We start from the raw sequence: 25,281 nt of genomic DNA, 5'->3' as shown, positions 1-25,281 counted from the left end.
CCCCCATGACAGGGAATCGCCTCCACCACTCACCTGGCCGCTGGCGGGGTCTCACCTCTGCGGGAGCCAGGTGAGTGGCAGAGGCGATTCACCACCGTGGGGGCTGCTGGGTGGCATGGAGCACCGGCTCCATTTTCCTTAAAGAAGCCCCCCCCGGAGGAGAGTTCACAAGCCGCCCCTGCTCCAGGGTATAGCCAAATGACACCTTGGTGTCGAGGTAGACAGAACACCCATCAGTGTCTTAGGAATTAGCACAGGTGATACTGGTTCATCAGTATCAAGTCCTTGTGACAGGGTGAACAATTTAAATGGTAGAGCCCGAGGGAGTCGAATTTGCTGACCAAGAAGACATTCCAGCTCTTACTTACCAAGTAAGTTCTGTAAGGCTGGAGAATCCAAAGAAGGTGTCTCCGGATGCTTGTGAGTTAACGATGGGCGAAGGGGATGCTGAATGAACAGACGAAAGACGAAGAACAACTGTAGAGGCAACCAGCGCTGAGTGTGCCAAAGAGGGCGTGGCCATCTATGACATAGAGGTGGGGACTTATCAATGCCAAGGAACTGAACACAGCAGCTGAGGCAGCAGAACTCAACTCCTAAGATTGTGGGGCTGGCACCAAAGACTTTGAATGCCTCTGTGCCGAGGGTAGGGAAGCTGGTGTCGAAGAAGCCGGAGTCAAGCACACCAGTGCCAAAGATGAGGACTAAGAGCCAGAGTCCATCAAAGAAGAGATTGGGTGTCCCGGCGCCAATGACGTTGATGCAGTAGTTTTAGATGATGAGGAACTGGGGGGGAACGAAGCCGATGATAGGGATGGCACTTTCACGGAGAACAGAGTAGACACTTTCAACGCCGAGCTCAGGGTTGAATGCAGTTTAGCCAGCACCAAGGTCGCCGTCGCCCATGTCATGAAGGGAGCATGTTTGTCCATTTTTTGTGGGGTTCTCCCAATGAGGAATGATGGTGATCATGTTTATGCTCATGCGACTGCTCTCACCCTCTCTCCATCGGCTTCCGAAAAGCAACAGAGTCAGAAAACACGGACGCCAATGGTGCAGACGCCAAGGCAATGGCAGGCTCAGGCTTGGTGTTGCCGGATGAGGGATATTTTAATACACAGACGCTTTAAGTCGAAGCTCTCAGCTTAAGCAGGTCATCTTTTTAAAGAACATATATTTTTACAGGCATTGGTGTTGTGAGAGTCCTCCATTCAGATGAGGCAATCAGAATTCCCATCCAAGGATGGCATAGTGCCCTTACAAGCTGCACAGCATTTAAAACTCTTAGGAGACTAAGCAAAGTCCAGAAACAGTACAAAGTCAGAGAAGTCGAATAGAAGTCAGTCAGAGAATAGCCAAATACACAGTCCAAATCAATAACACAGAAAGAGTAGTCAAAGAAAAGTCCGTAGACAAACCAGAAAGTCAAAAATAAGGATTTCAATCTCTTACAGAATTGAGGGAAAACAGGAGCAGAGCCTTCCCGAGACAGTGTGAACAGTGGACGAGAAGGAACTGGAGGCGCTCTACAGTTGGTCCTATAGGCACCCTTTGAAGGCTCCGATGACACTATGCCTTAAAGGACCAGAGCACCTAAATAGTGCTAAAGGTTCTTCCACAGGCCTACTGAGCAGGAACAGAAGACCCAGTTGTGAGGCACCATGGATCCCTACAGAGGTTATAGAGATCTTCACCTTATGCTAAAGAGACATGAAAGTAAGCACCAGGTGAGCCACCCTGAGGTAAGTGCCCCACAACTGAGAATGCAATTTCACCAGTTGTCACCCACCTAACCCAAAGAATGGTCTCCAATAGCAAATATAATGTGTGGGCAAGTACATGGAAGAAACTCCTTCAGGTAAGCAGCAGCACTATGAATTGTACTTGGAAAACTGTCCATATGTTCCATAGAAGCAGCCCCAGCTAGCAGCTAATTCCGAACTAACTGAAGTTTCTAAGAGATCTTTAGAGACAACCCCAGATATAACACAGTAATCTAATTGAGAGGCTACCAGTGCTGCATGGACAACTGTGACCAAACTCCAGGACACTGCCATCCTAAATCCCCTGGAGGATGCAGTGAAATCTCTCTCTCCTACAAGAACATGTAGCAGCTCCTTAGAAGATGCACATGGACATCACTTAATAGGTTTACTAGTATTCATGAGATCCATTTCCAGTCTGCTTGGTCTAATCAGGCCTCACATGTATATGCCATGTTAGTTTTTAAGTTTGGAATTTTTAAATAAAGGAACAAGTAAAGTGTAGTAAGAAAGGCTCTTTATTAGTTGGGAAAGCTGTAGGTTTGTCTCTCACTCACGAGGTTAGCAAACACTCTCACAATCCTTTATTCTGACTTGTCTTTTCAACTGCATCTTATGAGTGGCTGCCTCTAGATCTTCTGTCCAATTGCACTGGGAAAAATCAAAGGCTGGAAAACCTTAAGCTGGCCCACAGGACCTGGTACATGTGTCCAATTGGCTTAGAAAGGAGGGAGTAAAATTTGCTAAAATCTTCAAATCACCAAACACAACTGGTGGGGGGTGGGAGGAATAGTAAAGGGAACTCAACTTACCCTGACTTTACAGTGAGATAGTAGCCCCCACATTGGCTGTGCACAGGCCTCGAGCTCAGCAGCAAAAGCAGCATAATAAGTTTGGGATTCGAACTCAACATGCTCATTAAGTTCTCTCTTGTTTAAATTCATACCTTAAATTATGAAGATTGAGACAAAGTTGCATAACATTACAGCTAATAACACTTGCCCTGTTCACACTGTATATATATGATCAATTGTAAAGAGATAGCACAGAGAAAGATTTAGGTTCAGTAGAAGACATGGCACTTGGCCAAAAACCCCACATACAAATGTGTCAAAAGGTGTTATTAAAGCAATAAGCACAGTGGTCTAGCAAAACATAAGGGGTGCTCAATTAGGCAGTCCAGTTGTCAGTCTCAAGGGTCAATCAATCATCGTTATTACCGTCAAAGACCAGCATAAGATAGTACAGTAAGTAGGGATGTGCAAACAGGTTTGACCCCAAACCTGTTCCGAGGTCGAAACGAAACACGCCACCCTAGTTCGGTCCGACCTCTGACCGAACACACCCCACCGATAGTTTGGGGGGTTCACAATTCCCCCCCTTTTTTAACCTTTAGCCCCTTCAGGGGGCTTCCTCTAGGCCGTGGGGGGGTTACGAAGGTTCTCTCTCCTCCCGCCGGCTTCATTCCTCACTGCCATGGCCCATTTTACCCCTATTTTTGACCCATTCGGGCATCTGTAACTCGGCACGGTGGCCATTTTCTCCACCACTGTACATGCGCCATCTCTGCGAGGCCCTGGGCCATGCCAGGCCTCACAAAGGCCATTTGCGCATGCACGGGGGGGGGGGAATGGCCGCTGCACCAAGTTACAGAGGCCCAAACGGGCCAAAAACAGGGGTCAAACAGGCCATGGCGGTAAGGAACGAGGCCAGTGGGGGAAGGGGGAACCTTTGTGGGAACCCCCCCCCACGGCCTAGAGGAAGCCCCCCAAGAGGCTAAAGGGATATATATATTATTTGGGGGGGAACTCTACGGGGGGGAAACCCCCGACCGGACTGGGATGGGGGTTCTAAGGGGTGCCGGATCGAACTGGTCCGGTCAGGTTCGAATCCAGTCTGGACTCAAACCAAACCGGGACAGCCGGTTCCATGCACATCCCTACAGTAGAGCATGATTAAACATGATTATGAAGCGGTATGGTCATAAGAAAAATTATGAAGTCATGTTACATTAAAATTACTATTAACTATAATTGCTACAAGAGAAGGACTATTAATAATTTACAAATGCTACTCTAAAGTTGTAAACAAGACTATAAAACTAATACTAAAGCTCCAATACAATATTATAAAATCAGAATGTCACTACAAATGGAACCATAGAACTATGTTACTTTAAAATTATTACTCTAATATTAAAAGCTACTATATTATATGATACTTAAAAATTGCTACCCTTGCAGAGAGCTATGAGATTACTAAAATTCTAATGTATAAAATGAAAAAGCAGTGACTAGAACAGAGTATCTAGGATAGGAGCACTAGAAAAGAGTAACATAGATCGCAATTCAAATCTATGCAGAGCTGATACGAGGGAAAGGCCTGGTCAACATGGTCCAATGGATCTTACACGCTGCCGCACAGAACTAGGCAGTATTAAATGTGAAGGCCAGGACTTCATCTGAAAGTAGGGATGTGCGAACTGGTTCGAACTCGAACTGGCTTGAATTTGAACCAGGGTGGTTCAATGGTTCGAATCTGAACCAAACCAGCCATCAGGTTCGAGCTGCAGGTTCGAATTCAAACCAAACTGGGGGTGGTTCGAGTCGAATCAGTTCTAACCGGTTTGAACCAGTTTGGACCTCCAAAAATGGGTGGGGTGGTAGCTGGCACCCATGGGTACCTACCTTCCAAATCCTAAAGCAATCGGACACTTGTACGATTTTTTATGAATTTTTGAATTTTTTTTTTCCTCATAGGGTTAAATGGAACTCAAACCAGTCCATTATTCCCTATTGTGGAACACCCATGAGTGCCAACAACCACCCAAACCCCAATGCAATTGGACACTCCTACAATTTTTATGAATATTTGAAATATTTTAAATTATTTTTCTCATAGGGTATAATGGGACTTGACCAGCCCATTTTCCCCTATTGTGGAGCACCTAGGGGCACAAAGGTGGGGTGGGTGGTAGACACCCAGGGGTGCCTACCACCCACAAAGCCCCAAGGCAATCGGACATGCCTCTGATTATTGGTGAATTTTAAAATTATTTTGGAATTCCTCATAGGGAATAATGAGGATTGCAGCAAATGTATAGCTTCACGTCAGGGGGAAAGGGATGTTTTAGAGCGGAGTGTGGTGGGTGGTAGTGCCCAAGGGGGGCCAGGAAGCTATCAGAATTATTTGAATGGAATTGGGCAAAAGGCTGATTTTTAAGTGATGAGGTCACAGAGGGGTCTGTCCTCCTGTAATGTAGGATGATGTTGCAAGGGGACTCTGGGGTACCCCTCCCCATGGCTTTCCTCCACACAGCAACTTCGCTCCAAATAAAACCCCAATGGCCTGTTGCTCTCATGAGAGAGTGGTCCATGGGAAAGGGGGATGTTTTGTCATCAGGCATCAGTATAGTTTTTGCTCAGCAATTCTTTCCCCTCCACTCTAATAGTTCTTCTCATGAGTTGTAAGGGGCTGTCCCCACAGCCTGGCACTCTCATGAGCAAGCGGTACACTGTGGGTCAGAAGAATCTGCCTTCACAACAGTTGTGCACTCTCCTAAGACTTAGGCACTACTAATCCTGGAGACCAGCCTTGCTCTTGAGTAAGCCTAGGGAGCATGAACCCACAAAAGGGGAAAGGGCTGGGTCCCCCTTCCTCAACCTTTCAGTGAAAGAAATGGAACTTGGCTGCTCCAGTACCCCTGTTTGGGGCTGCCTTTTAAACCTAGCCAGGAGCACCCCTCTCAAAACCATTTGCTCCCCTCCTGCCAATGGGGTTCCCTGCTCATCTTGGCTATCCCTCCCATGTGAGGAACAGTCTACTGAGGAGAAGCAAGAGGTGTTTGCCCCAGGTCTTCCTCAGGACTGCACACTGATGGGTTGAGATAATCCCTCTATGGCGGGAGCCTACCTGCGAGGGGTACCCAACTCTCAATGGCCTCAGAGTGAACTTGAGTGCTACAACCCCCCACCCTCCGTTAAGGCTTGTGCACACCCATAGGGGATTTTGATGCCCCATGTGTCAGAGCCTGCCTCTACCGGGAGACACCAGGTTCTGGGATGGACCTTTAAACCCATTCAAAATTCCCAGGCTCGGTCCAGCATTGTGCCATATGCAGATCGCTTGGCACGGGGATTCGCGGGAGAAGGGAGCCCCAGTTTCCAGTGGCCCCAGGAGAGCAGGGTCGCCTTTTCGGAGCATGGGCAAGGGTGCACATGTCCACATGGGTGGACAGGCTGATAGGGTGCATTGTTTAACAGCTATTTGGCAGCTGTCACCAAGACAGCACTCGCTTTACTCCATAGAGCAACCTTGCTCAGTTCCAAGCCTCAATGGCCTGGCACACTCGTGAGAGAGCGATACGTGGGATAATGGGTGGTAAGCACTCAAGTACCAACTAGTAAATCTTATATTAGTCCCCACAGATGATTCAGCTGGGCCCATCTTCCCCAAAATTTATGCGAAAAAAATAGAACTTGGCTGCTAAGAATCCCTGCTTGGGGCTGCCTTTTAAACCCGACCACGGTCACCTGCCCATGCTAAATCTTCCCTTCCTGGCACTATGATGGGGTGCACTGCTCATGTTGCCAACTGGGGTATTTGTGCTTGTGCACATACATCACTGTCACTCCCTTCTCGGAAGGCAAAGCACTTACTGCCTGCCCTGTCATCCCGTCCCCTTTCCTTCCTGCCAGGTGTGGGGAGCAAGGGACAGAGTGGGAATGCCCCTGGGTGACTGCAAAGCTTGCCAGGCTGACAACTCCAGGATGGGGCATCGCAACCATCGCTGTCACCGGGCAACTCTATAGCTGCACAGGTGACGGCAGGGGTGGGGCTGGTTCTCCGAGAGGTGGCCAGCGAGAGGCATTGATGGCACAGAACTGTCATGTCCCTGGGCGGGTCTGCACCACTGCCTCTCTGACTGCGGTTTGAAAATCAGTGTAAAACCACGGTTATGGTGGCATCCAGAGTCAGACCTAACAATTTGGCAGCCAAACCAGAGGTCTCAGCAGTGAACCTTTGTGCAAACCAAAGGTTCAATTTGGAGTTTGGCAAGGCAAACCAGAGGTTGCTTTTGCAACAAAACTGCGGTTTCACGGGTTCAGACGTAATGGAGTGACAACCTCTGCCCCATTTAACTCTGATTTGGTGTTATGTATGAACCGGGCCATTGTATCCTTCATAGTCAAAAGGAGCAATGGGTTGGGGCAGTGGGAGTGTACTACTGCAAGAATCATTCCTGATCTCTTGAACATGAAAACTCCTATATTTAAATGGCACCTTCCCAAGGGCAAAACTGCAACTATCTGAATAAGACATCAAAACTTGAAATGCATGATTTTCTAACTGATCTTTTAAAACTATTTATCTCAACAATATCTGTGCAACAGTGTATCAGTTATAGTCTGGTGCTCAAAAAATATTTAACGATTTTCTTTTCTTTTTTTCTTGAATAAACTGAAAGGTTTATATTTACCAGTAAAATACACTGCCTAATATCCAGACTAACTCTATGCTGATACCCCAAGTTTCTCCTTCATGCAAGGGGAGGTGGGTTCCTGTGACCACCACCACCACCACCCTTCTTCTGCAACTACCTGTGCTTCCCAGAACTATGTTCCTGAGGGACCATTGGAGATGTCATTTCCAGGAGGCACAAAGGGCTTCAAAGGGATTGTCAAAAAATGAAGCCTCTCCCCACCCACATAACAGAAAATGCTGGCACATTTGTGCAGGATTAGTCTGAATGTTGGCCAAGGTTTTCAAATGAATATTTCAAGAATTTCACTGTAAGAATTAGACCAAGTGAATTTTTTTTAGGTTTGCATCAAACTTACTTTACCCAGCCACAAATAGTGCATATACTAATGAAAGTTAGAAGGCACATACCTTGAAAAAATGATACAAAGTTCATCCATGTTACTAATAGCCTATGATCCTCCAAGAATTTCTTAGCCACGCTTTGGTGTGAAAGAATATTAATGAAATCACTGACAAGAGGCCAATAAGTATTGTTCTTTAGTAGTGCTTCCCCACAGTTCACTACTACATGTAAACTATTTTCCTCATCTAGAAGAAAATTAAAATGTTATGTTTGAATGACACTCATGTAGACCAGTAAATATTAGACATTCACACCATAACCCCAGAGCCCCCTTGTCCTCCAGTGTTAAAACAGAGCTCCTATATACATCAATCTACCTACACATGGATCAGCATTAGAGGCTGGTGCTCTTGCTGTGAAGCAGGTGGCAACTAGAGAAAGGGCCTCTTCAATGATGATGCTCCATTTATTCAATCTCCTCAGGGAATTTTGCCTGGCACCTACTCTATGACTTCCCAACACTAGGCAAAGACTGCATCATTCTCTGGTCTTTTACATTATTTTAATAAAATGTTTTACCGCTATAATTTTACAATGCAAGGAGTCTTCTGTTTTAAATTGTTGAATTTTAGTGTTTTGGTGCCTTTTTGTTTTTGCTGCTTAGTTCGCGTGCATTTAAGGATAAAAATATATTAAATAAAAAATAGATATGACTTTCTCCCTCCACTTTAAAGTTGCCTTCATCTTTCCTCCTGAAGTGCTTGGAGGAGGGGGGCCTTCCATGAACTCATGCACTCAAATGCCATGTAAACGTCCAGCATATGGGAAGTTCTGAATCTGGGATTTAGTGATAAACTGTAGTTGCATTTACCCACATGCATTGCATTTCCAATAGTTTGTTTTGGGGTTTGTTTGAAGAACCAAAAGCTGCCTTAAGAGGCTGCAAGTTTCAGTGAAAGGATGGCAGGTTTCCTCTCACAAGGTGAAAAACATGGAGAAGGGGGAAATTCAGGACAGAAAAACAGCTGGAAGGGAAAGAATTACACAGTCCCTCCACCAGCACTGCCATTCCACACGTAACATTCAGTTTGATCCTTAGATCAGGCTTATAAATTGCCATTCACCTGGCCACCTGTGACTTCTTCCAGGTAAGTGGGCAAGGAAGATTTACACATTGGTTTTTAATTTCTAGACTTCAAATGACTAAACACAGATGTGGATGGGCCAATAACTTTTGTAGATTTATTTGCAAGGCCGCTTAATGTTAAATATTGCTTATTTGTTGCACAAGACAAAACAGAATGGTATGACAACCACCTCAATCCAGCACACAGCTATGCATACCTAAGTTCCACTGGCATCAGTGGGACTAAAGCACGTATAATTATGTGAAGAATGAACTTAGGCACAAATTAAATTGCAGTCCAGAGGTTAAATACATAATAAAAAGAAGAAATATTCTGTGCAAGCTTCTTGAATTATTTTAAAGGAAAATCTCACTACTACCTACCTTGTAGCTCACTTTTAATAAGGCAACTCTCCATCATATAAAGCAGGACAGTAACCATAATATCCAGTAGCTGACATTCTTCTGTTACTTGGCGTGCTAGCTCCTCATTGCTGAATAGCTGGACACTAATATGTACAATTCTGTTCGACATGGTATCTGATTCATGGCTTTTCTTCAGTGTTTTCATAATAAAGGCATAATGCTGCACAAACGTTTTAGTAAAAGCAATCTGCAAGGTATAAAGCAAATGGTAGCATTACCATTTACTTTCTCTGTGTTTCTCCATAGAAGGAAGCAGAAATGTTTTTGAAAATAATAAACCTACTAATTGTACACAATCAAGACTAGGATACAGTGCAGTACAATTATCTAGCCAGCAACAACACACAAAGGTTGTATTAAATGTAATGAAATAACATCCTAGGAGACCTCTCTAAAGCGCCTATCCTTTTTAAGTGAAACAGATAGTTTTTCAGGTCCTAGCAGTTATTTGTAATGTTTAAAAAGCCCAGTACTGAAAAACGTTCTGCTTTAACAAACAAGTGCATGGGAGGGGACATGTCAGAAAATTGGAACACACTTTTTTCAGTTTTTTAGTATCATCATTAAGCATCTAAATAATATAAATATAAATATAAGAGAAACAAATATTTGCAATACATTTCAAATTTCAACAAAAAGGGGACTGTAGAGTAGTAAAAATAGTCTGGGAGATTAAAAAACAAAGGCGGGAGGGAGATCAAGAGTACGAGAAATGTATTAGTAGGTGTAAGAGATTATAGTGGGCAAAGATGTAAAATATGTTTCTCAAGTCTATACGCTGAAGTCTGACCCAATGATATCAATGGGCTTAGGCATGCCTAACTCTGCACAGGTTCAGGCTATAAGCCTATGAACATTAATATCTTTAAAGATCTGTAAATGTGAACCAAATATTTGGTTAAGAGTCACCTCTTACCATAAATGAGTTTCAATACTTTCCAAAGCATTCAAATACCAAGACAGTTCTAAAAATGTTATCCTTTTCTTGTGAACTCTACAAGTAATTTAAACCCTGCAGCTCAATTCAGAGAATCAGAGCTATAGCTAGCCTACATAGAGAGCTGTGAAAGACAAAGAACAGTAAATGCAAGCAACCTTCATAAGCAACAATGGGACTGCACCAGCCATGCTTGTGGTCTTCTCTCAATCATGGCATTTTCAGTAGTATTGTTATGGGTTTTGAATCTGTCAGTACTACAGTATTATTTTTTTGTTCTACGCTGTTTTCCATTAGCATTCTCTCTACACTAAAATGCGTTGGGTTTGGGTTTCTTCTTACATAACTATTCTCTTATGCCACTGAAAATTACTACCTACTATAATAGGCAATTATTTCAATAGGAGAAGAAAAAATAAGCACATGAATACCTTATAATCTTGATCTGGAAGCATGTTGAGCAAGAAAGTTACCATCTTCTGGGGAAATTCATATTTTATCGTCCAAAATAATAATTCTTCTAGAAAACATTTGTGTTTCAAAACATCCATGATGGATTGATCTAGACAAAAATAAAATTGGAGGAAGGGAGAAAATAGAGACAGAACATTAGAGCAATGTTCTGATTTCACTAGTAATATCTTCTTAATATTTATTAATCTTTTTCCACTTGGGATCACACACAAAACTGAGGGCCAGGTACTCATTACTGAATTTCTGCAACGTGCTCAAGAGATGGGGGGGTGGGGTAGAAGATGCAGCCAACTTAATGTTCTGTACAAATAGGATTTTGGATTAAATTAGATTTTGTACTGTACAGAACATACAAGTGTTCCATAAAATACAAATCTTACACAGTGACTGCAGTCCTGAGATATGAACGAGTCAAAGGTATCCTGTTAATTTCTTCCAAATGTAAGAGACAGCTTAAGGGTTAGGTTCAACAGCTACTGAAAATGGCAGGAAAAGCTCTCCTACATTTACACAACTGAATGTTCAGACTGACTTGGGTCAGACATAATGCAGAAACAGGACTGAATGAGGAACGAGTTAGGATCTGCCATGATTTCTGAACTGCACAAATCTGGCTTATTCTAATCAGATTTTTTCAAACTCACTAGGAACTAAAGCTGGGATACATTCCCAGGAAAATGGAAGCTAACATGCCTAATGTTTTTCTAACAATCCATCTTTGAATGGTTGCCGTGTTTTTTGTCTTTTAAGGATAATTTGAGCGTACTAATATTTAGACGAGACAGAACATATTCATCAACTACAACCTGGCATCATTCACATTCATGAAAGTGATATGTAAATGATACTAATGGCATGCCGTCTGGTGCCTATGTTACAACCCTTTGTTCTTCTCTCAGGAAGTCATTATTCATGCCTTTGGAGTTACACACAAGGTTGTCATTTAAAGGCTTCAACTGCTGAAGAACTCAATGGCCCATTTTCTGTAGGGGTTAATTACTCAGAACACTTTATTAACAACATTACATGGTCGATATCATCCCACGTTTTCATGAAACAGATGCAGAGCAAAAGATTCTCAGAAGCTGCTGCTGAATTTCCTTCTACCTCAAAGCTCATCTACGTTCTAGATTTCGTTCCACCTGCAGACTCAAAGCCTAATTATAAGCACCTTTCAGAAGAGAACCTCGTTTGGACTAGCTTTCAGTGGCTACGGCTGCCACTGGATACAAGCTGTTTTAATTTACTTTGTACTACCATGTTATATAACAAAATCCAGATCCATTAGGATCAGGGAATGTTTTGCCATCTAATTTAATGAGATGTGGATTGCAGCCTTATTCACATTTTAACATAATGTTAACTTCCCAAAGCCTTCAGGAAGGGACAAGTTAGAAATAAAACAAGAGATTGATCAGAAATGCATGTTTTAATGCTGCAGTGCTGCAAGTCATTATATGATTACAATGCAGTTTCAAGGTGGAAGGAATTGTCTACCCCTACTGTCGTCTCATTTTCAGACACGCTTATACTCTCGAAGAGTTCTAGTGTCTAACCAACAGAGTTTTGGTTGATTCACGAACTTTAGTCTACCTTCTTGCAAGAAAGAGACGATAGGTCTGTAGCATAAAATGGAAGGAAGGCGACTGGGGGTGGGGGGGCAGGCAGGAGGGAGGACCTGGGCTCAGATTTCTGCTACTGTTTCAGCCAAATATCGCAGAAGTTGGTTTTCAATACTACAAACATGCCGTAGTAAGCTATGCAGTGGGAAAGACTATTGCAGTACACCAGAGAATCTGGTTATATGAAGACAAAATCCGGTTTTATTCAAAACATTTTTTAATGTAAGTAGTTGTGTCAATCCACTAGGGGGGGCAAGCCACAATCAAGTAATACATTTATTAGGCCACCTCCAACCTCAGAGGCACAGTGCCTCACAATACCAGTTGCAGGGAAGCAACAGCAAGATAGAGGGCATGCCCCCACCTCTTGCCTGTGGGCTTCTCCGAGGCATCTGGTGGGCCACTGTGTGAAAGAGGATGAGGGACTAGATGAGCACTGGGCCTGATCCAGCAAGGCTGTTCTTATATAGGATGAACCAAGATATTTCTCAGGAACTGCTAGACTAAATGCTTTCCTAAAATTGGGATGGCAGAGAGAGAATGGCCACTATGGTTTCTTCTTTATCCCAGAAACCCTAAGAGCAGCCAGAGATTGAGTCTAGCACTTAGTGAGGCTAGACTACATGAGTGTGCTAAACTCCTCCTGTACAATATCCTAAGATTGTCATGTTGCAGACTTTCAGGGCTATTTCTGCATGCCTATCCAATGCCTCCTTTTTACTTTGCTTGACACACAGTCTGATTAAGAGCTGTGGAGAACTCAAAAGCTTGCTTAAGACTTTATGTCTGCTTTTAACACCTACATGTCTTCTGCATCACATAGGTCATAAAATATGAATGCTGAACACTTGAGAAATGTATTTAATAAAACAGAGACATTGCTTATGAGAAAAGATGTCTCCCTCCTCTAGGCTCAAATTTGGAACAATTTACGATGACATCTGTCAATGTAATCCTTCCCTACCCTATCATCTGTGATGGGTAGCCTAGGAAGAGGAAAAGTACAATCCTAAAGGGAGGCAACATTTGAGCCTGAGCTTACAGGGGTCTCCCACCCCCTGCCCCCCACTTCCCTATGTAGGCTTTTTCCAAACCATAAAAAATGGGATTATGAAACCATGCTCATTTTAAATCGAAGCAGATCTGGTTAATGTTTAATTAAGATGTACAGTTCAGCTTGCTAGCACCTACTTTCTGTGTTCTTAGCTATAAACTGGGAATATAGTTGGAACTATATAAGGCAAACAAGGGTTTGGAAACTGCATGTTTGCCTTGTAATGCTAATGTAGCAGGGAGGGAATCTGTAGAATTGGGGGCAGGAAAGGGTTAAGCCAATTATCTTTCCCCAACAGGCCTTATAAAAACCCCAACTATTATTTATATAGAAAAAAGAGAAAGATGGTTCGCTGTCCCCCTCCTATTCACACCTACATTCACACTGTGATGAATGCAAACACAGGTTCAGGAGCCCTTGGTTACCAGGGCAATGTGTGGTTCTGCCTTAAGACAGGGTTCTAACAGACTTCAAGGTATTTCAGTAAATTTTAGTGACAGATACTGACATTTGCTACATCAAAAATCCCCACATTTCAGGAGATCACTGAGAACAAGCTTTTCCAATTTGCTTACTGTAATTTAGCTGAGGGGAAATGCTTGACTAACAAGCAGAAGGTTGCTGGTTTGAAGCTGGTATGACTATGGGAAACACCTATATCGGGCAGCAGCGATTAGGAAGATGCTGAAAGGCATCATCTCATACTGCACAGGAGGAGGCAATGGTAAACCCCTACCAAAAAGAAAACCACAGGGCCAGGAGTCAAAATCGACTTGATGGCACACTTTACCTTTACCTTTAATTAAGTTGATACAATCAAGTTACTCTAATTCAGCAACTAGTTGTTTTGAGGGGGGAAAGACAAGGAGATTGGCATTATTAGAACGTGAGGGAGCAAACGGGAATGAGGGGCTCAGCTGTGGAGCACAACTGATGGTGGGAGCAATAGAAACATGGTTCCCTGCTTTTAACACCTACATGTCATTCTGTCACGGCTGACAACATGATCAGCTGTGATTAAAATTCCAGCCACTTTGTTGTTTCCATGGGTTGCTGCATTACATGGAGCATTTCTGTCTGAAATTCTCCTGAATAGCGACTATTTTTCTCAGAGCTCAATAGCAGACTTCCACATTCCTAGTACAAAACCCTCTCCCTCACACAATCTCTCAAAGCCATTACTTCTTCCTCATCAGTTGGCAACTGCATTTTCTTCTGCCACATAGATATACCGCCACATGTCATCTCAAATATCTCTTGTTAATAAAATTCTACCTTTCTCCACATGACAACACAGCAACTAAAGTAATATTTCTGTGGCTTTCCACTTGAAATCCAATCCATCCTCCCAAGACCTGCACAGCCTGTATCTACATTGCCATTTTCATTTTCTCATGTTCATCCCTCTCGACAGGAGATGCTCAGTCATTTCTCTTTAAAGACCTTCATCTTTTCATGAAGTAATTATTTTGCTTAAGTAACAAAAAGGCCAAAATTAACCGGCACACACCTACTAGTGCAAACTCCACACACGCGCTAGGCAATTAAACACACCAGGCCATTAAAGGGAATGGGCGACCTGGTGCACCTCCCATATCCCCGCCCAGTACTCCCCTCTCCACTCAGTCAAGGAACACTCAGGGCTTGTATATTTGACACAAGCAAAAGGAGATGCATGCTGGCCTCCCATCGCCTTTAATAGACTGGGGTGCTAAGAGCACACAAGTACATGCGCATGGAGGGAGGGGAAATGAGGATCCGTGATGCCCTATGGGGAAGTGCATAACAGCGAAGGACTGTGCCCAAATTATTTACTGACAGTCTACTCAGCTCACATTTAAAAATATTCTTTCTGCTTCTATACAAGCCTTACAACTCTTTTTCAAGAATAAACTCTAAGAAGTCAGGAAACCATTCATTCAAACTTCATCTCACATTTCAGAAATATACTGGCTACCTAGAGGACATGGACACAATTAGTAACCAATGATGGGAGCAGCAGGTATTTGATGAGAATATTTCATATTAGTATGCGCACGCACACAATCACATTATGTGCTCCTATTAAATGTAGTCAGCTGTGTCCAAACTGATCAGGCTTGGCTACCTCAAGGTACAAAACACAAAGTATCTGACAAACCATTTGCCATGTACCTTTGGTGGTGCTGCTTAGTTTCACCCTCTTGCGCTTCCCCACACCTTGGCTACCATCCTGGTCCTCCTGAGAGAGGGAAAGAGTTTGAAAGTGGATAAATGCATCTTATTGCCAGAGGCCTTTTGCCCTGTAATTATGTTTTTGAAAGAAAAATGATGGCAACCAAGAGCCCTGGAAACATTACTGCAGCAAGCTATTCCCAGAACACTTTCAAAACTCTATTCAACAACATACTGATCATCAGAGAGGTTTTCCATCACAGAAGTTTTTTCAAATACTGTTTTTGATGTTCCTAATAAGCTTTAGGAAAACAAAATTAAACTACTCTACTCTATAGGTTTGCTCTCATCCCTGGGTGATCCAATTCTACATAATCTGTCTTCAAAGAGCTATCACAGTTAAGAATAAAAACAGAGAAGCATAAACAACTCAAATATTTTCCAACAAGTTTAAAGACTGATTCAAACTCTCAAGTTTGCCCTTTAAGGCTTTACATGACTGACACCTGAATCTAAGCATATTTACTTAGGACTGCTAGTTTTAGTGATGAATGGAAATGGGAGTGCTTAGAGAATCATAGCATCAGTTTGACAAGAAACTGATTGGAAAACATTTCAAAGTTTAAATAGTGCTAAGAAAGCTCTCAGAGCATTTTCTAGTACCTAGCAATAGGTTCCCACCCCACCAATATTAACATTTAGACAATATCAACATATTAGAATGTGCCATAGCATTCTGCTGAACAACAGAACATTTCCAGTCTTCTATCATTGCTACAGGACAATCAATTTTAACACTGCTAATTTTCACAACTTAGAAAAATGTGGTTGCCACTATAAGTATACTATGGATCAAATCCTTCTCCTCCAGCACAGAGCTCCTTGGGAACCGTTCTAATACCCCAAATAGGCAACTCTGAATAGTCACTTATGGCCAGAAGAGGAATTGTGAACTGACATAAAGTATACAATGGGGGCAGGTATGCAGCAACCTCTGCTTTTGTACACCCCTTGACCTCCTTATAATGTTAGTTAACATTAGTTAAATCTAGTCCAATTGCATGTACCCGTAGAAGAGCAAAAAGAGCTCTGCTGCCTTTGCTTTTTAAAAAATTGCATATTCCAACAATTTCTGTCCCCATATATCTCTGAATTACTACCCAGCAGAGCTTCCATATGCAGCACCAGCATTATCAGGAATAACAGGAGTATTTCCTGTTTTAATAAGCTTGTATATATATTTTTTAATTCATAAATGTATTTAGACAGATAGAATAATAAGCTACCTAGTGATCCCTCTGCATTTAAGTAATGCAATACAAAATTAAATAATCCACTCAATGGAAGTACAGAATGGATTTTCTATAATTCTTCCCTAGTTATTTAAGCTTCCTTTTAAGTCTTCCAGCTATACATCTTGCATTGAAATGAGCCTATGTTTCTCCTTCCCAACACCATTAACAGTAACCAGGATGCCCCTCCTCCCATTCTTGAAATCAAGTATCCATAAACTTGATTGTGTTTGCTCCCTTTCTAAACCATTTCCATATATATTTCTTCCCTCAAAATCAGTTGTACAAAGACAAGCCTAAGCATCATTCAATAGCATTAATGTAGACAATTTCAGCATCTGCTACACTTTTTCCCTTTGTAATAGCTACTATCTGTTTTTAAAAATTGTGAAAGTACAACATCAGTATTTTGAAAAATATCAACTTGTAAAGAGCAGACACTGTTGATCAGATGATGACAGAAACATGCAATCAATTGTAGTGGGAATAAACAGACAATTATTTCCCCACCTATAAAATATAGTTTTAGCTTGAACCAGAAATTATTTGCAGGTATTGTAAACATTAAAGTGTTCCATATCCACAATCATATTAGAAAATTAGTCTCAAGAAGCTATTGGTACCTGTCTCCTCTAAAGTTGAACTGAAATTCAAAACACTGCTAATGGGTTCAGACTGAGGTTTTCAAATCATTACCTCTCTTTTATTTATTTATTAAAACATTTTTATACCGCCCAAAACTTACGTCTCTAGGCGGTTTACAACAGAAAAGAAAGTAAAACATTTGTGAAGACAAAAATTGGGGGTGGGGGACACATTACAACAATTTAAAATTTTTAAAATAATATTTTAAATATTATTTAAATAATAATATTTAAATAATATTTCAAACAACATTTTAAAACAGCATTAAAACCATTAAAGCAACATTAATTAAAAGCCTGGGTGAAGAGATGTGTTTTTAAAGACTTTTTAAAAGCTGTCAGAGATGGGGAGGCTCTTATTTCACTAGGGAGCGCATTCCAAAGCCTCGGGGCAGCAGCAGAGAAGGTTTTGCCAGTTCTTTTCCTTCAAGTTTACAACAGCCTGACATGCAAAAGTTTAGCTGGTCAAGTTTTCCCCAACACTTATTTTCAATGCCAGGAAAGGTTTCACCAGCTAAATTTCTGTGTGTCAAGCTACTGTTAAAGACACAAGGGCAAGACTAATTAATTATAACTAGAGTCACCTTAAGTGGCGCAACGGGGAAATGCTTGACTAACAAGCAGAAGACTGCCGGTTCGAATCCCCGCTACTACTATATCGGGCAGCAGCGATATAAGAAGATGCTGAAAGGCATCAGCTCATACTATGTGGGAGGAGGCAATGGTAAGCCCCTCTTGTATTCTACCAAAGAAAACCACAGGGCTCTGTGGGCACCAGGAGTCGAAATTGACTTGACAGCACACTTTAACAAATAAAATGGCTGTTCTTTGTCACAGTAACTTCCCTCCATCCACACACTTTCAGAAGGAACTGCTGGAGCATCTTAATGCACTTCAAATAGAGAATGTTTGTGCAACATGTGGACCACTGAGCCTGCTTGCCTGCACATGAGGAAGTCAAGAGCCAGAGGTAGCCTACAGCTTCAGCAGTTCACTTTCCCGTTTCTCACTATTTTCTTCATTTCGGCCCATCCAGATTGTTTACAAGGTAAGAGTGTGTCGGGGAGAAGTGGATCCAGCAATTATTCAAGTCTCAAGGAAGGAGGTCTACCTCTTGTTCTAACAACTCCTGGTTTGGAAAAGTAAGTATATCTACAACTCAGAGATTCTTGACTATTTTAATTTTAAACTGCATTTATATCTATGAAAATAATTAGCTATTTGCCTACTGTAGTAAATTCTAGAAATAAATAATCTTTTCCTACAGATTCCTAGTAAAAGGAATCTACAAGGGAAAAATTCATGATTGCTGATACTAGTTCAGCTGCACAAGTGACTTAGGATATACACAAAAACAGGTTGCTCACCTGTAACTTATGATCTGGTAGAGATCCGTCGATATCCATAAGAATGGGTAATGCACCTGCTCAGGACCCCTGTGGTAGAATGCCGCAGCTCGTTGAGGCAACCGAACCTCATCCCACCACCCAGCACGCCTACAGCGTGCTATTTAAAGGCAGGCCGGGCACCATGTTCTTCTGTTCTTGGATGAATGCTGTGGAGAACGATCATCCAGAATCAGATGAGTTCATCATCGAAGGAGAATAGCATGCACACTCAGTATGCACACAGAGTAGCACTACTGCAGAGGGGTGGTCCAGGAAGGTCTTATGGATGCCGACAGATTTCTACCAGATCGTAAGTTATAGGTGAGCAACCTGTTTATCTGGATCGAGATCTGTCAAGATCCTTAAGAACGGGTGTTAAGTTAGCTCCCCAGAGAAGGAAAGTGCAGTAGTACCTATTGTAACACCTGCTTTAAAACGTTTCTCCCGAAGCTCACCTCAGCAGCAGAACGCACATCTGCGGCGTAATGCTTGACAAAAGATAACTCAGTGAACCAAGTAGCAGCTTTACTGATGTCTGTGAAGGCAACCCCCGATAAGTGTACAGCTGAAGAAGCGTAGGCATGGGTAGAATGGGCCTTGATTGCTTCTGGCGGTTGAACATTCTGTGACTTGTAGGTCAGCATAACAAGTTCAACTAGCCATTCTTTGCCTGGAAATGCAGGAGCCACTCACAGAGCCCTTGTATGCCACAAACAAGAGCTTGGTTGATCAGAAGTCCTTAGTGTAGTCCAGGTAATATACAAACATAAGAACAGCCCTGCTGGATCAGGCCCAAGGCCCATCTAGTCCAGCATCCTATTTCACACAGTGGCCCACTAGATGCCCTCTGCATAAAAGTGCCCTCCACCCATCCAAAGAGTGCATTGCACATTCTAAAAGCGTAGATGAAACCCTGAAGAATGTAAGGAGAACAAGGTCCTGGTTGAGGTGGAAGTACCTTGGGTAAACAGTCCGGGTCCATACGCATTAGCACTTTATCAGGATAGATTCTGGTGTATGGCGAATCAATCCGTAATGCTGTCAATTCACTAACGAGTTTGGCCATAATTATGGCAAGCAAAAAGGCAGTTTTCAAATTCACTAGCTTGATAGATGCAGAACTCATTGGTTCAAATGGGGCTTCGGTTAAAGACAAAAGGACCAAGGATATGCTCCACAGTCAGTGGAATCAAATTCATGAAGCCTTTCAGGAAAGCCTTACTATCTAGGTGCAAAAAGAGAGTCTTCCCATCACAGCCCAAATGTTTTGAAGAAATTGCTGCTAGATGCACCTTTAAAGATACATTAGCCAACCCATGTGATTTTAGATTAGTCAAGTAGAGGAGCACATCCTTGATTGTGGCTTGTCTTGGTTGTGCATGCATCCCTGCACAAGCTTTGAAATTAAGCCACTTGCTAAGGTAATTTCATCTGGTAGAAGACTTCCTTTGGTTAAGTAGGATTTTATTCAAGAGCTGATTCGCCATGCTGTTAGGTGGAGTGTGAGAACGTCTGGATGCAGTATGCTACCGTTGTCTAGTGCGAAGAGATCTACCTCTTGTAGTAGCCTCTGGTAGCAGTTTCCTGACAGTCTGAGAACCTGTGGAAACCATGGCTGTCTTGGCCACCATGGTGCCACCAGGATACCCAACGTTGGAGCAGTTAGAAGGCGGGCAACCACTCGGCTGATCAATGGTCGCGGAGGAAACATATATGGGATCTCCTGCTGCCAATCCAGTTGGAAGACGTCCCTCAGTGATTGTGGGTCATAACCTGCCCTGGGGCAGAAACAAATGCACTTTGTGTTCTCTGAGATGGCAAAGATCTATCGTCAGCCGTATCCAACTTGTGAAGAGAGGTGCAATGTATTCTGTCTTGATTTCCCATTCGTGCTGTTGTGAAAAAACTCGACTTAAGTCATCCGTCAAGATGTTCTCTAGGCCCTTTATGTGTATGGCCATTAGACAGACTTCATGCCAGATGCACCAATGCCATAAATGTAGGCTGAGTGCACAAAGACTTTGAGACACTGTCCCTCCCTGATAGTTGATGTAGGCTAGGGCAGTGATATTGTCTGTCTCTGAAAGTCAGGAGCCAGTCATCCAAGTAAGGATAGACCGATATACCCTGGGCCCGCAGGTAAGCTACCATGGCACCCATACATTTTGCAAATACCTTGGGGGCGGTGGCAAGCCCAAAGAGTAAAACCGCATAGTGGTATACTTGTTTCCTACTGCAAACCTCAGATATTTTCTGTGTTGTGCCCTGATGCCAATGTGGAAATATGCATCTTTGAGATCCAGTGTCTCAAGCCAGTTCTCTTGGTATACTACTACTATGATTGATAGATTGATTAAGTGCCATCAAGTCGGTGTCTACTCTTAGCAACCACATAGATAGATTCTCTCCAGGATGATCTGTCTTCAACTTGGCCTTTAAGGTCTCTCAGTGGTGCATTCATTGCTGTCGTAATTGAGTCCATCCACCTTTGCTGCTGGTTGTCCTCTTCTTCTCTTTCCTTTAGCTTTCCCCAGCATTACAGACTTCTCAAGGGATCTGGGTCTTCGCATAATGTGTCCGAAGTATGATAGTTTGAGCCTGGTCATTTGTGCCTTGAGTGAAAATTCTGGATTGATTTGTTCTATGATCAATTTGTTTGTTTTCCTGGCTGTCCATGGTATCCTCTCAAGTCTTCTCCAGCACCAAAAAGCATCAAAGCTTTTTCTATCTTGCTTCTTCAAAGTCCAGCTTTCAAATCCATAGAGTGTCACGGGGAAGAACATTGTCCAAACTATTTTAATCTTTGTAAGTGTAGACATGTAATGTCATCAAAATATCCTTTCCAAGGCCTTCATTGCAACCCCACCAAGTGCTAGTCTGAGGCGTATTTCTTGACTGCTGGATCCTTTACTGTTGACAGTCGATCCTAAAAGGAAGAAGCTATCCACCACTTCAATGTCTTCATTATCCATTCTGAGGCTGGTTGCTGTACCAGTTGTCATTAGTTTAGTCTTCTTTACATTTAATTGTAGTCCCATTTTTTCACTGTGCTCCTTGATTTTCATTACTATAGCTTGCAGATCATCCTCATTCTCAGCTATCAGAATGGTGTCATCAGCATAGCACAGGTTATTGATGTTTCTTCCTCCAACTTTAAAACCACGCTCATCTTCTTCCAATCCAGCTTCTCTCAGTATATGTTCAGCATATAAATTGAATAGAGAAGGAGAAAGTATACAGCCTTACCTTACTCCTTTGCCAATCTGGAACCAGTCTGTTTCACCATGTTCTGTCAGGACTGTGGCTTTCTGTTCTGTGTATAGGTTTCTCATGAGAACATAGAGATGTTCTGGGATGCCCCTTTTCCTAAGGATATTCCACAACTGGATATAGTCGATGCAATCAAAGGCTTTTCTGTAGTCAATAAAGCACATATTGATTTCTTTCTGGTATTCTTTGGCTTTCTCAATTACCCAGTGTGGATCAGCAATGATGTCTCTTGTTCCTCGGCCTTTTCTGAAACCAGCTTGAACATCCAGTGTTTCTCTTTCCACGTAGGGCTCTAATCTGCGTTGGATGATCCTGAGCATTATTTTGCTAGCATGTGGAATGAAGGATATTGTGCAATGGTTTGCACAATCTGTTAAGTCTCCTTTCTTTGGTATGGGTATGTAGACTTGACCTCTTCCAATCTGTTGACCACTGTGGTGTTCTCCAGATTTGCTGGCATATTTGGTTAGAGCCTTGACTGATTCTTCTTCTGTTGCCTGTCATATTTCTTTAGTTATTCCATCAATTCCTGTAGGCTTCCGACTTGGTAATGACCGGAGTACTGATCTAAATTCATCTTCCCATACTAGAGGTTCTTGCAAGTAGGGAATATCTTCTAGAGTATCTTGGATGCTGACGTCCCTGCTGTACAGATTTTCAGTATACTCCTTCCATCTCTGTTTGATCTTCTCTGAATCACTGCTACTACTACTACAATATTTATATGCCACTTGTCAACCAAAGTTCTTAAAGCAGTTTACATGGACAAATAAATATATCAAGAAGATGGTCACCTGTCCTCAAAGGACTCACAATCTAAAAAGTCTTGTCCTCGCTGAAGAAGCCCTTACCACTGAAAGGTAAGCCTTCAATTTTGTCTTTCATGTCACCCTGTAGATTGGTGGAGTCAAGCCAGGCATGTTTCTTTAGAGCAGGCCTGCTCAACTTCGGCCCTCCTGCAGATGTTGGCCTACAACTCCCATAATTCCCGGCTATTGGCTGCTGTGTCTAGGGATTATGGGAGTTGTAGTCCAAAAACAGCTGGGGGGCCAAAGTTGAGCAGGCTTGCTTAGCTAAGGGGACAAGTCATGTTTGCTACTACAAGACCAGCTCTTCTTCATTAGGTTAAACATGTGTGGTCAGAGGTACGTCGGTCGGAAGATCTGCCATGTCTTCCGATTCATCAGGATCGGACTCAAAGTCAGAAGAGTCATGATGCTCAGAAGGTGAATGAGTTGGTGATGGTAGTATGTACGTCTGAGTCTCAATGGTAACTTTTTCTTGTGCTGCTAGAATAGGTAGAGTCTGAGACCCCTTATCAGTGCCTTTGAAAACAGTCTGAGTGGTTGAATTCACCAAGTGCTTTATAGATGGCCAGGCGACTGTCTGCATCACAGCAGAAAAACTTTGTACAGTGGGTTCTGAACTGGAGTCATAGCAGATGCCAGAGGCAAGAAAGACTCTGGTTGAGAGGATCTCCAGGGTTGGTCCTCTTGAAAATTATAGGGTAAGCCAGGGGATCTTGTCCCCAGAGTTGTCGAAGTACAAAGCACGCCTGCAGTGGACAAATGTGCAAACCCACATGAATGCTACGAAGATGGGCCAGCCAAGTGGGCAGAAGACAGAACATGGTGCTGGAGTGTGTTGGTCAAACGATTGAGCCATAACCGATTCTTTTGGAGTTCCCAAACCGGAAGACTGTGAAGGGAAAACTTTAAATGTTGATGTCAAAGGCGTGCTTGACTCAGAATCCAGTATGGAAAAGGAAGGTGAAGACAGTGGTAGGATCCAATAACACCTCTTTCGAGACTTTTAGTGTCCACTAGGCATCAATGGGGCCAAAAAGTCAACTGGAGTGGGGGCTTGAGACAGAGAACGAGCCCTTGACATTGACAGTCTCAGTGTAGAAGAGCGGTTGACATAAAGTGGTTTCTCCAACACTAGTCGCATCTCCTTCCTTGACGTCGAAGTTTTCAATGTCAAGCGGTGGCAGTTTATCTCGACTGTTGGCACTGGGGATTTCAGAGGCAAGTTTTGCAGACCTGACGGGGGACACGTTCTTTCTTTCCTCAAGTCCACAGTCTTTGACTTCTTGGGTCGTAGAGAAGATGGAGGAGTATCTGATCTCGAACGCTTTCCCTTCTACTTTGAATGTCCTGGTGTCAAAGTAGGAGTCGACTTGGAAGGAGCTTTTGGGCTTTTAACAGTGGTCACTATCGATGGCTGTGACGGTTTTGAGCAAGTCAGCTTAGGAGTCAACGCCAAGTCTTTAGAAGCCGACGTTAAAGTTGTAGGGCGGGGTTCTCCCATCGAAAGGCTTAACACCTCATCATAAATGGCAGCACAAAGCTGCAAAGCCCTATTTTTTCACATCTGCTTAGAAAATGACAAGCATATCTTGCAAGAGGAGACATTTTGCTCCTCTCCTAAGCAAATCAGAAATAGATTGTGGAGGTCTTTTGAGGGAAGCTTGGCATTACATCCCATGCACCTCTTGAAAGTCCGTTTCTCCTCAGCCATGTTAGGGATATCCAAAATCATAATCTATATCCATTCAAATGTGGTATTAATGCCGACAAAGTCCTGAAGCCCTTGTCGTTCCCAAGTCAATACAGAAAATAACAGTCCGTTGGGTTTTTTTTTTTTTTTTTTTAATAGATGAACTCACACGAAGAACTTTAACAAGGAGCAACAGCCCAAGAACTGAACGCAACAGTGGTCGGAAAAGAACTCAAGAACATGGCGCCCGCCCTGCCTTTAAATAGCATGCTGTAGGCATGGAGACGGGGCTCAGTCACCTCGACGAGCTGCAGCATTCTACCACGAGGGTCCTGTACAAGCACATTACCCATTCTTAAGGATCTTGACGGATCTCGATCCAGATCCTTTACAGAATAGCACTGCTTAAAGCTGCTCAGAGCAAGTGACGCTGACATGGTAATGAGCTAGCATATTTGCAAGAGTTGCTATCTATACTGTGATTCCCAGTGTTACTAAAATTAGTTCAACAAACGCAATATTAGCAACAACTCTCATAGCAGGAGAAAGCTGAGAGAGACTGACTCTACAAACACAGAAGAGAGATGTTTCCTACATAATGGATTACAGCCCTTGAAGCAAGCACTCCGCTGGTTAGCAAACACTAGCAAGAAAAAGCTTGGAGTCTTTTAGTTTATTTCACATAAGATTACATTTTAGTTTATTTCTGAAGAAGTCTCACCTCATCTGAAGAGTCACCTTGCCCTGAAGTTGGTGTAGCACCTGCAAAACCTTGTGAAATTAAAAATTAAAATATCCTTTACAA

The 25,281-nt window shown here is 42.8% G+C and overlaps 1 protein-coding gene across 6 annotated transcripts in view; it reads right to left on the bottom strand.

The window, feature by feature from the left end:
* The window catches only part of UBR3 (ubiquitin protein ligase E3 component n-recognin 3), a 198,117-nt gene that overhangs the window by 161,382 nt on the left and 11,454 nt on the right, over window positions 1-25,281 (bottom strand). For all 6 annotated transcript variants that reach the window (XM_053265271.1, XM_053265280.1, XM_053265289.1 and 3 more), the window contains exons 5-10: window positions 25,198-25,247; window positions 15,384-15,450; window positions 10,511-10,641; window positions 9,101-9,329; window positions 7,656-7,835; window positions 2,576-2,709 (exon numbers count right to left, since the gene is read on the bottom strand). In XM_053265271.1, coding sequence (XP_053121246.1) covers window positions 2,576-2,709; window positions 7,656-7,835; window positions 9,101-9,329; window positions 10,511-10,641; window positions 15,384-15,450; window positions 25,198-25,247 — 791 coding nt within the window. The remainder of the gene's footprint in view (window positions 1-2,575; window positions 2,710-7,655; window positions 7,836-9,100; window positions 9,330-10,510; window positions 10,642-15,383; window positions 15,451-25,197; window positions 25,248-25,281) is intronic.

This window comes from Hemicordylus capensis, chromosome 1 (assembly GCF_027244095.1).
Source record: "Hemicordylus capensis ecotype Gifberg chromosome 1, rHemCap1.1.pri, whole genome shotgun sequence".
Taxonomy (NCBI): Eukaryota; Metazoa; Chordata; class Lepidosauria; order Squamata; family Cordylidae; genus Hemicordylus; species Hemicordylus capensis.
The sequence above is the reverse complement of the archived record's forward strand: the minus strand, read 5'-3'. Positions and strand labels throughout refer to the sequence as shown.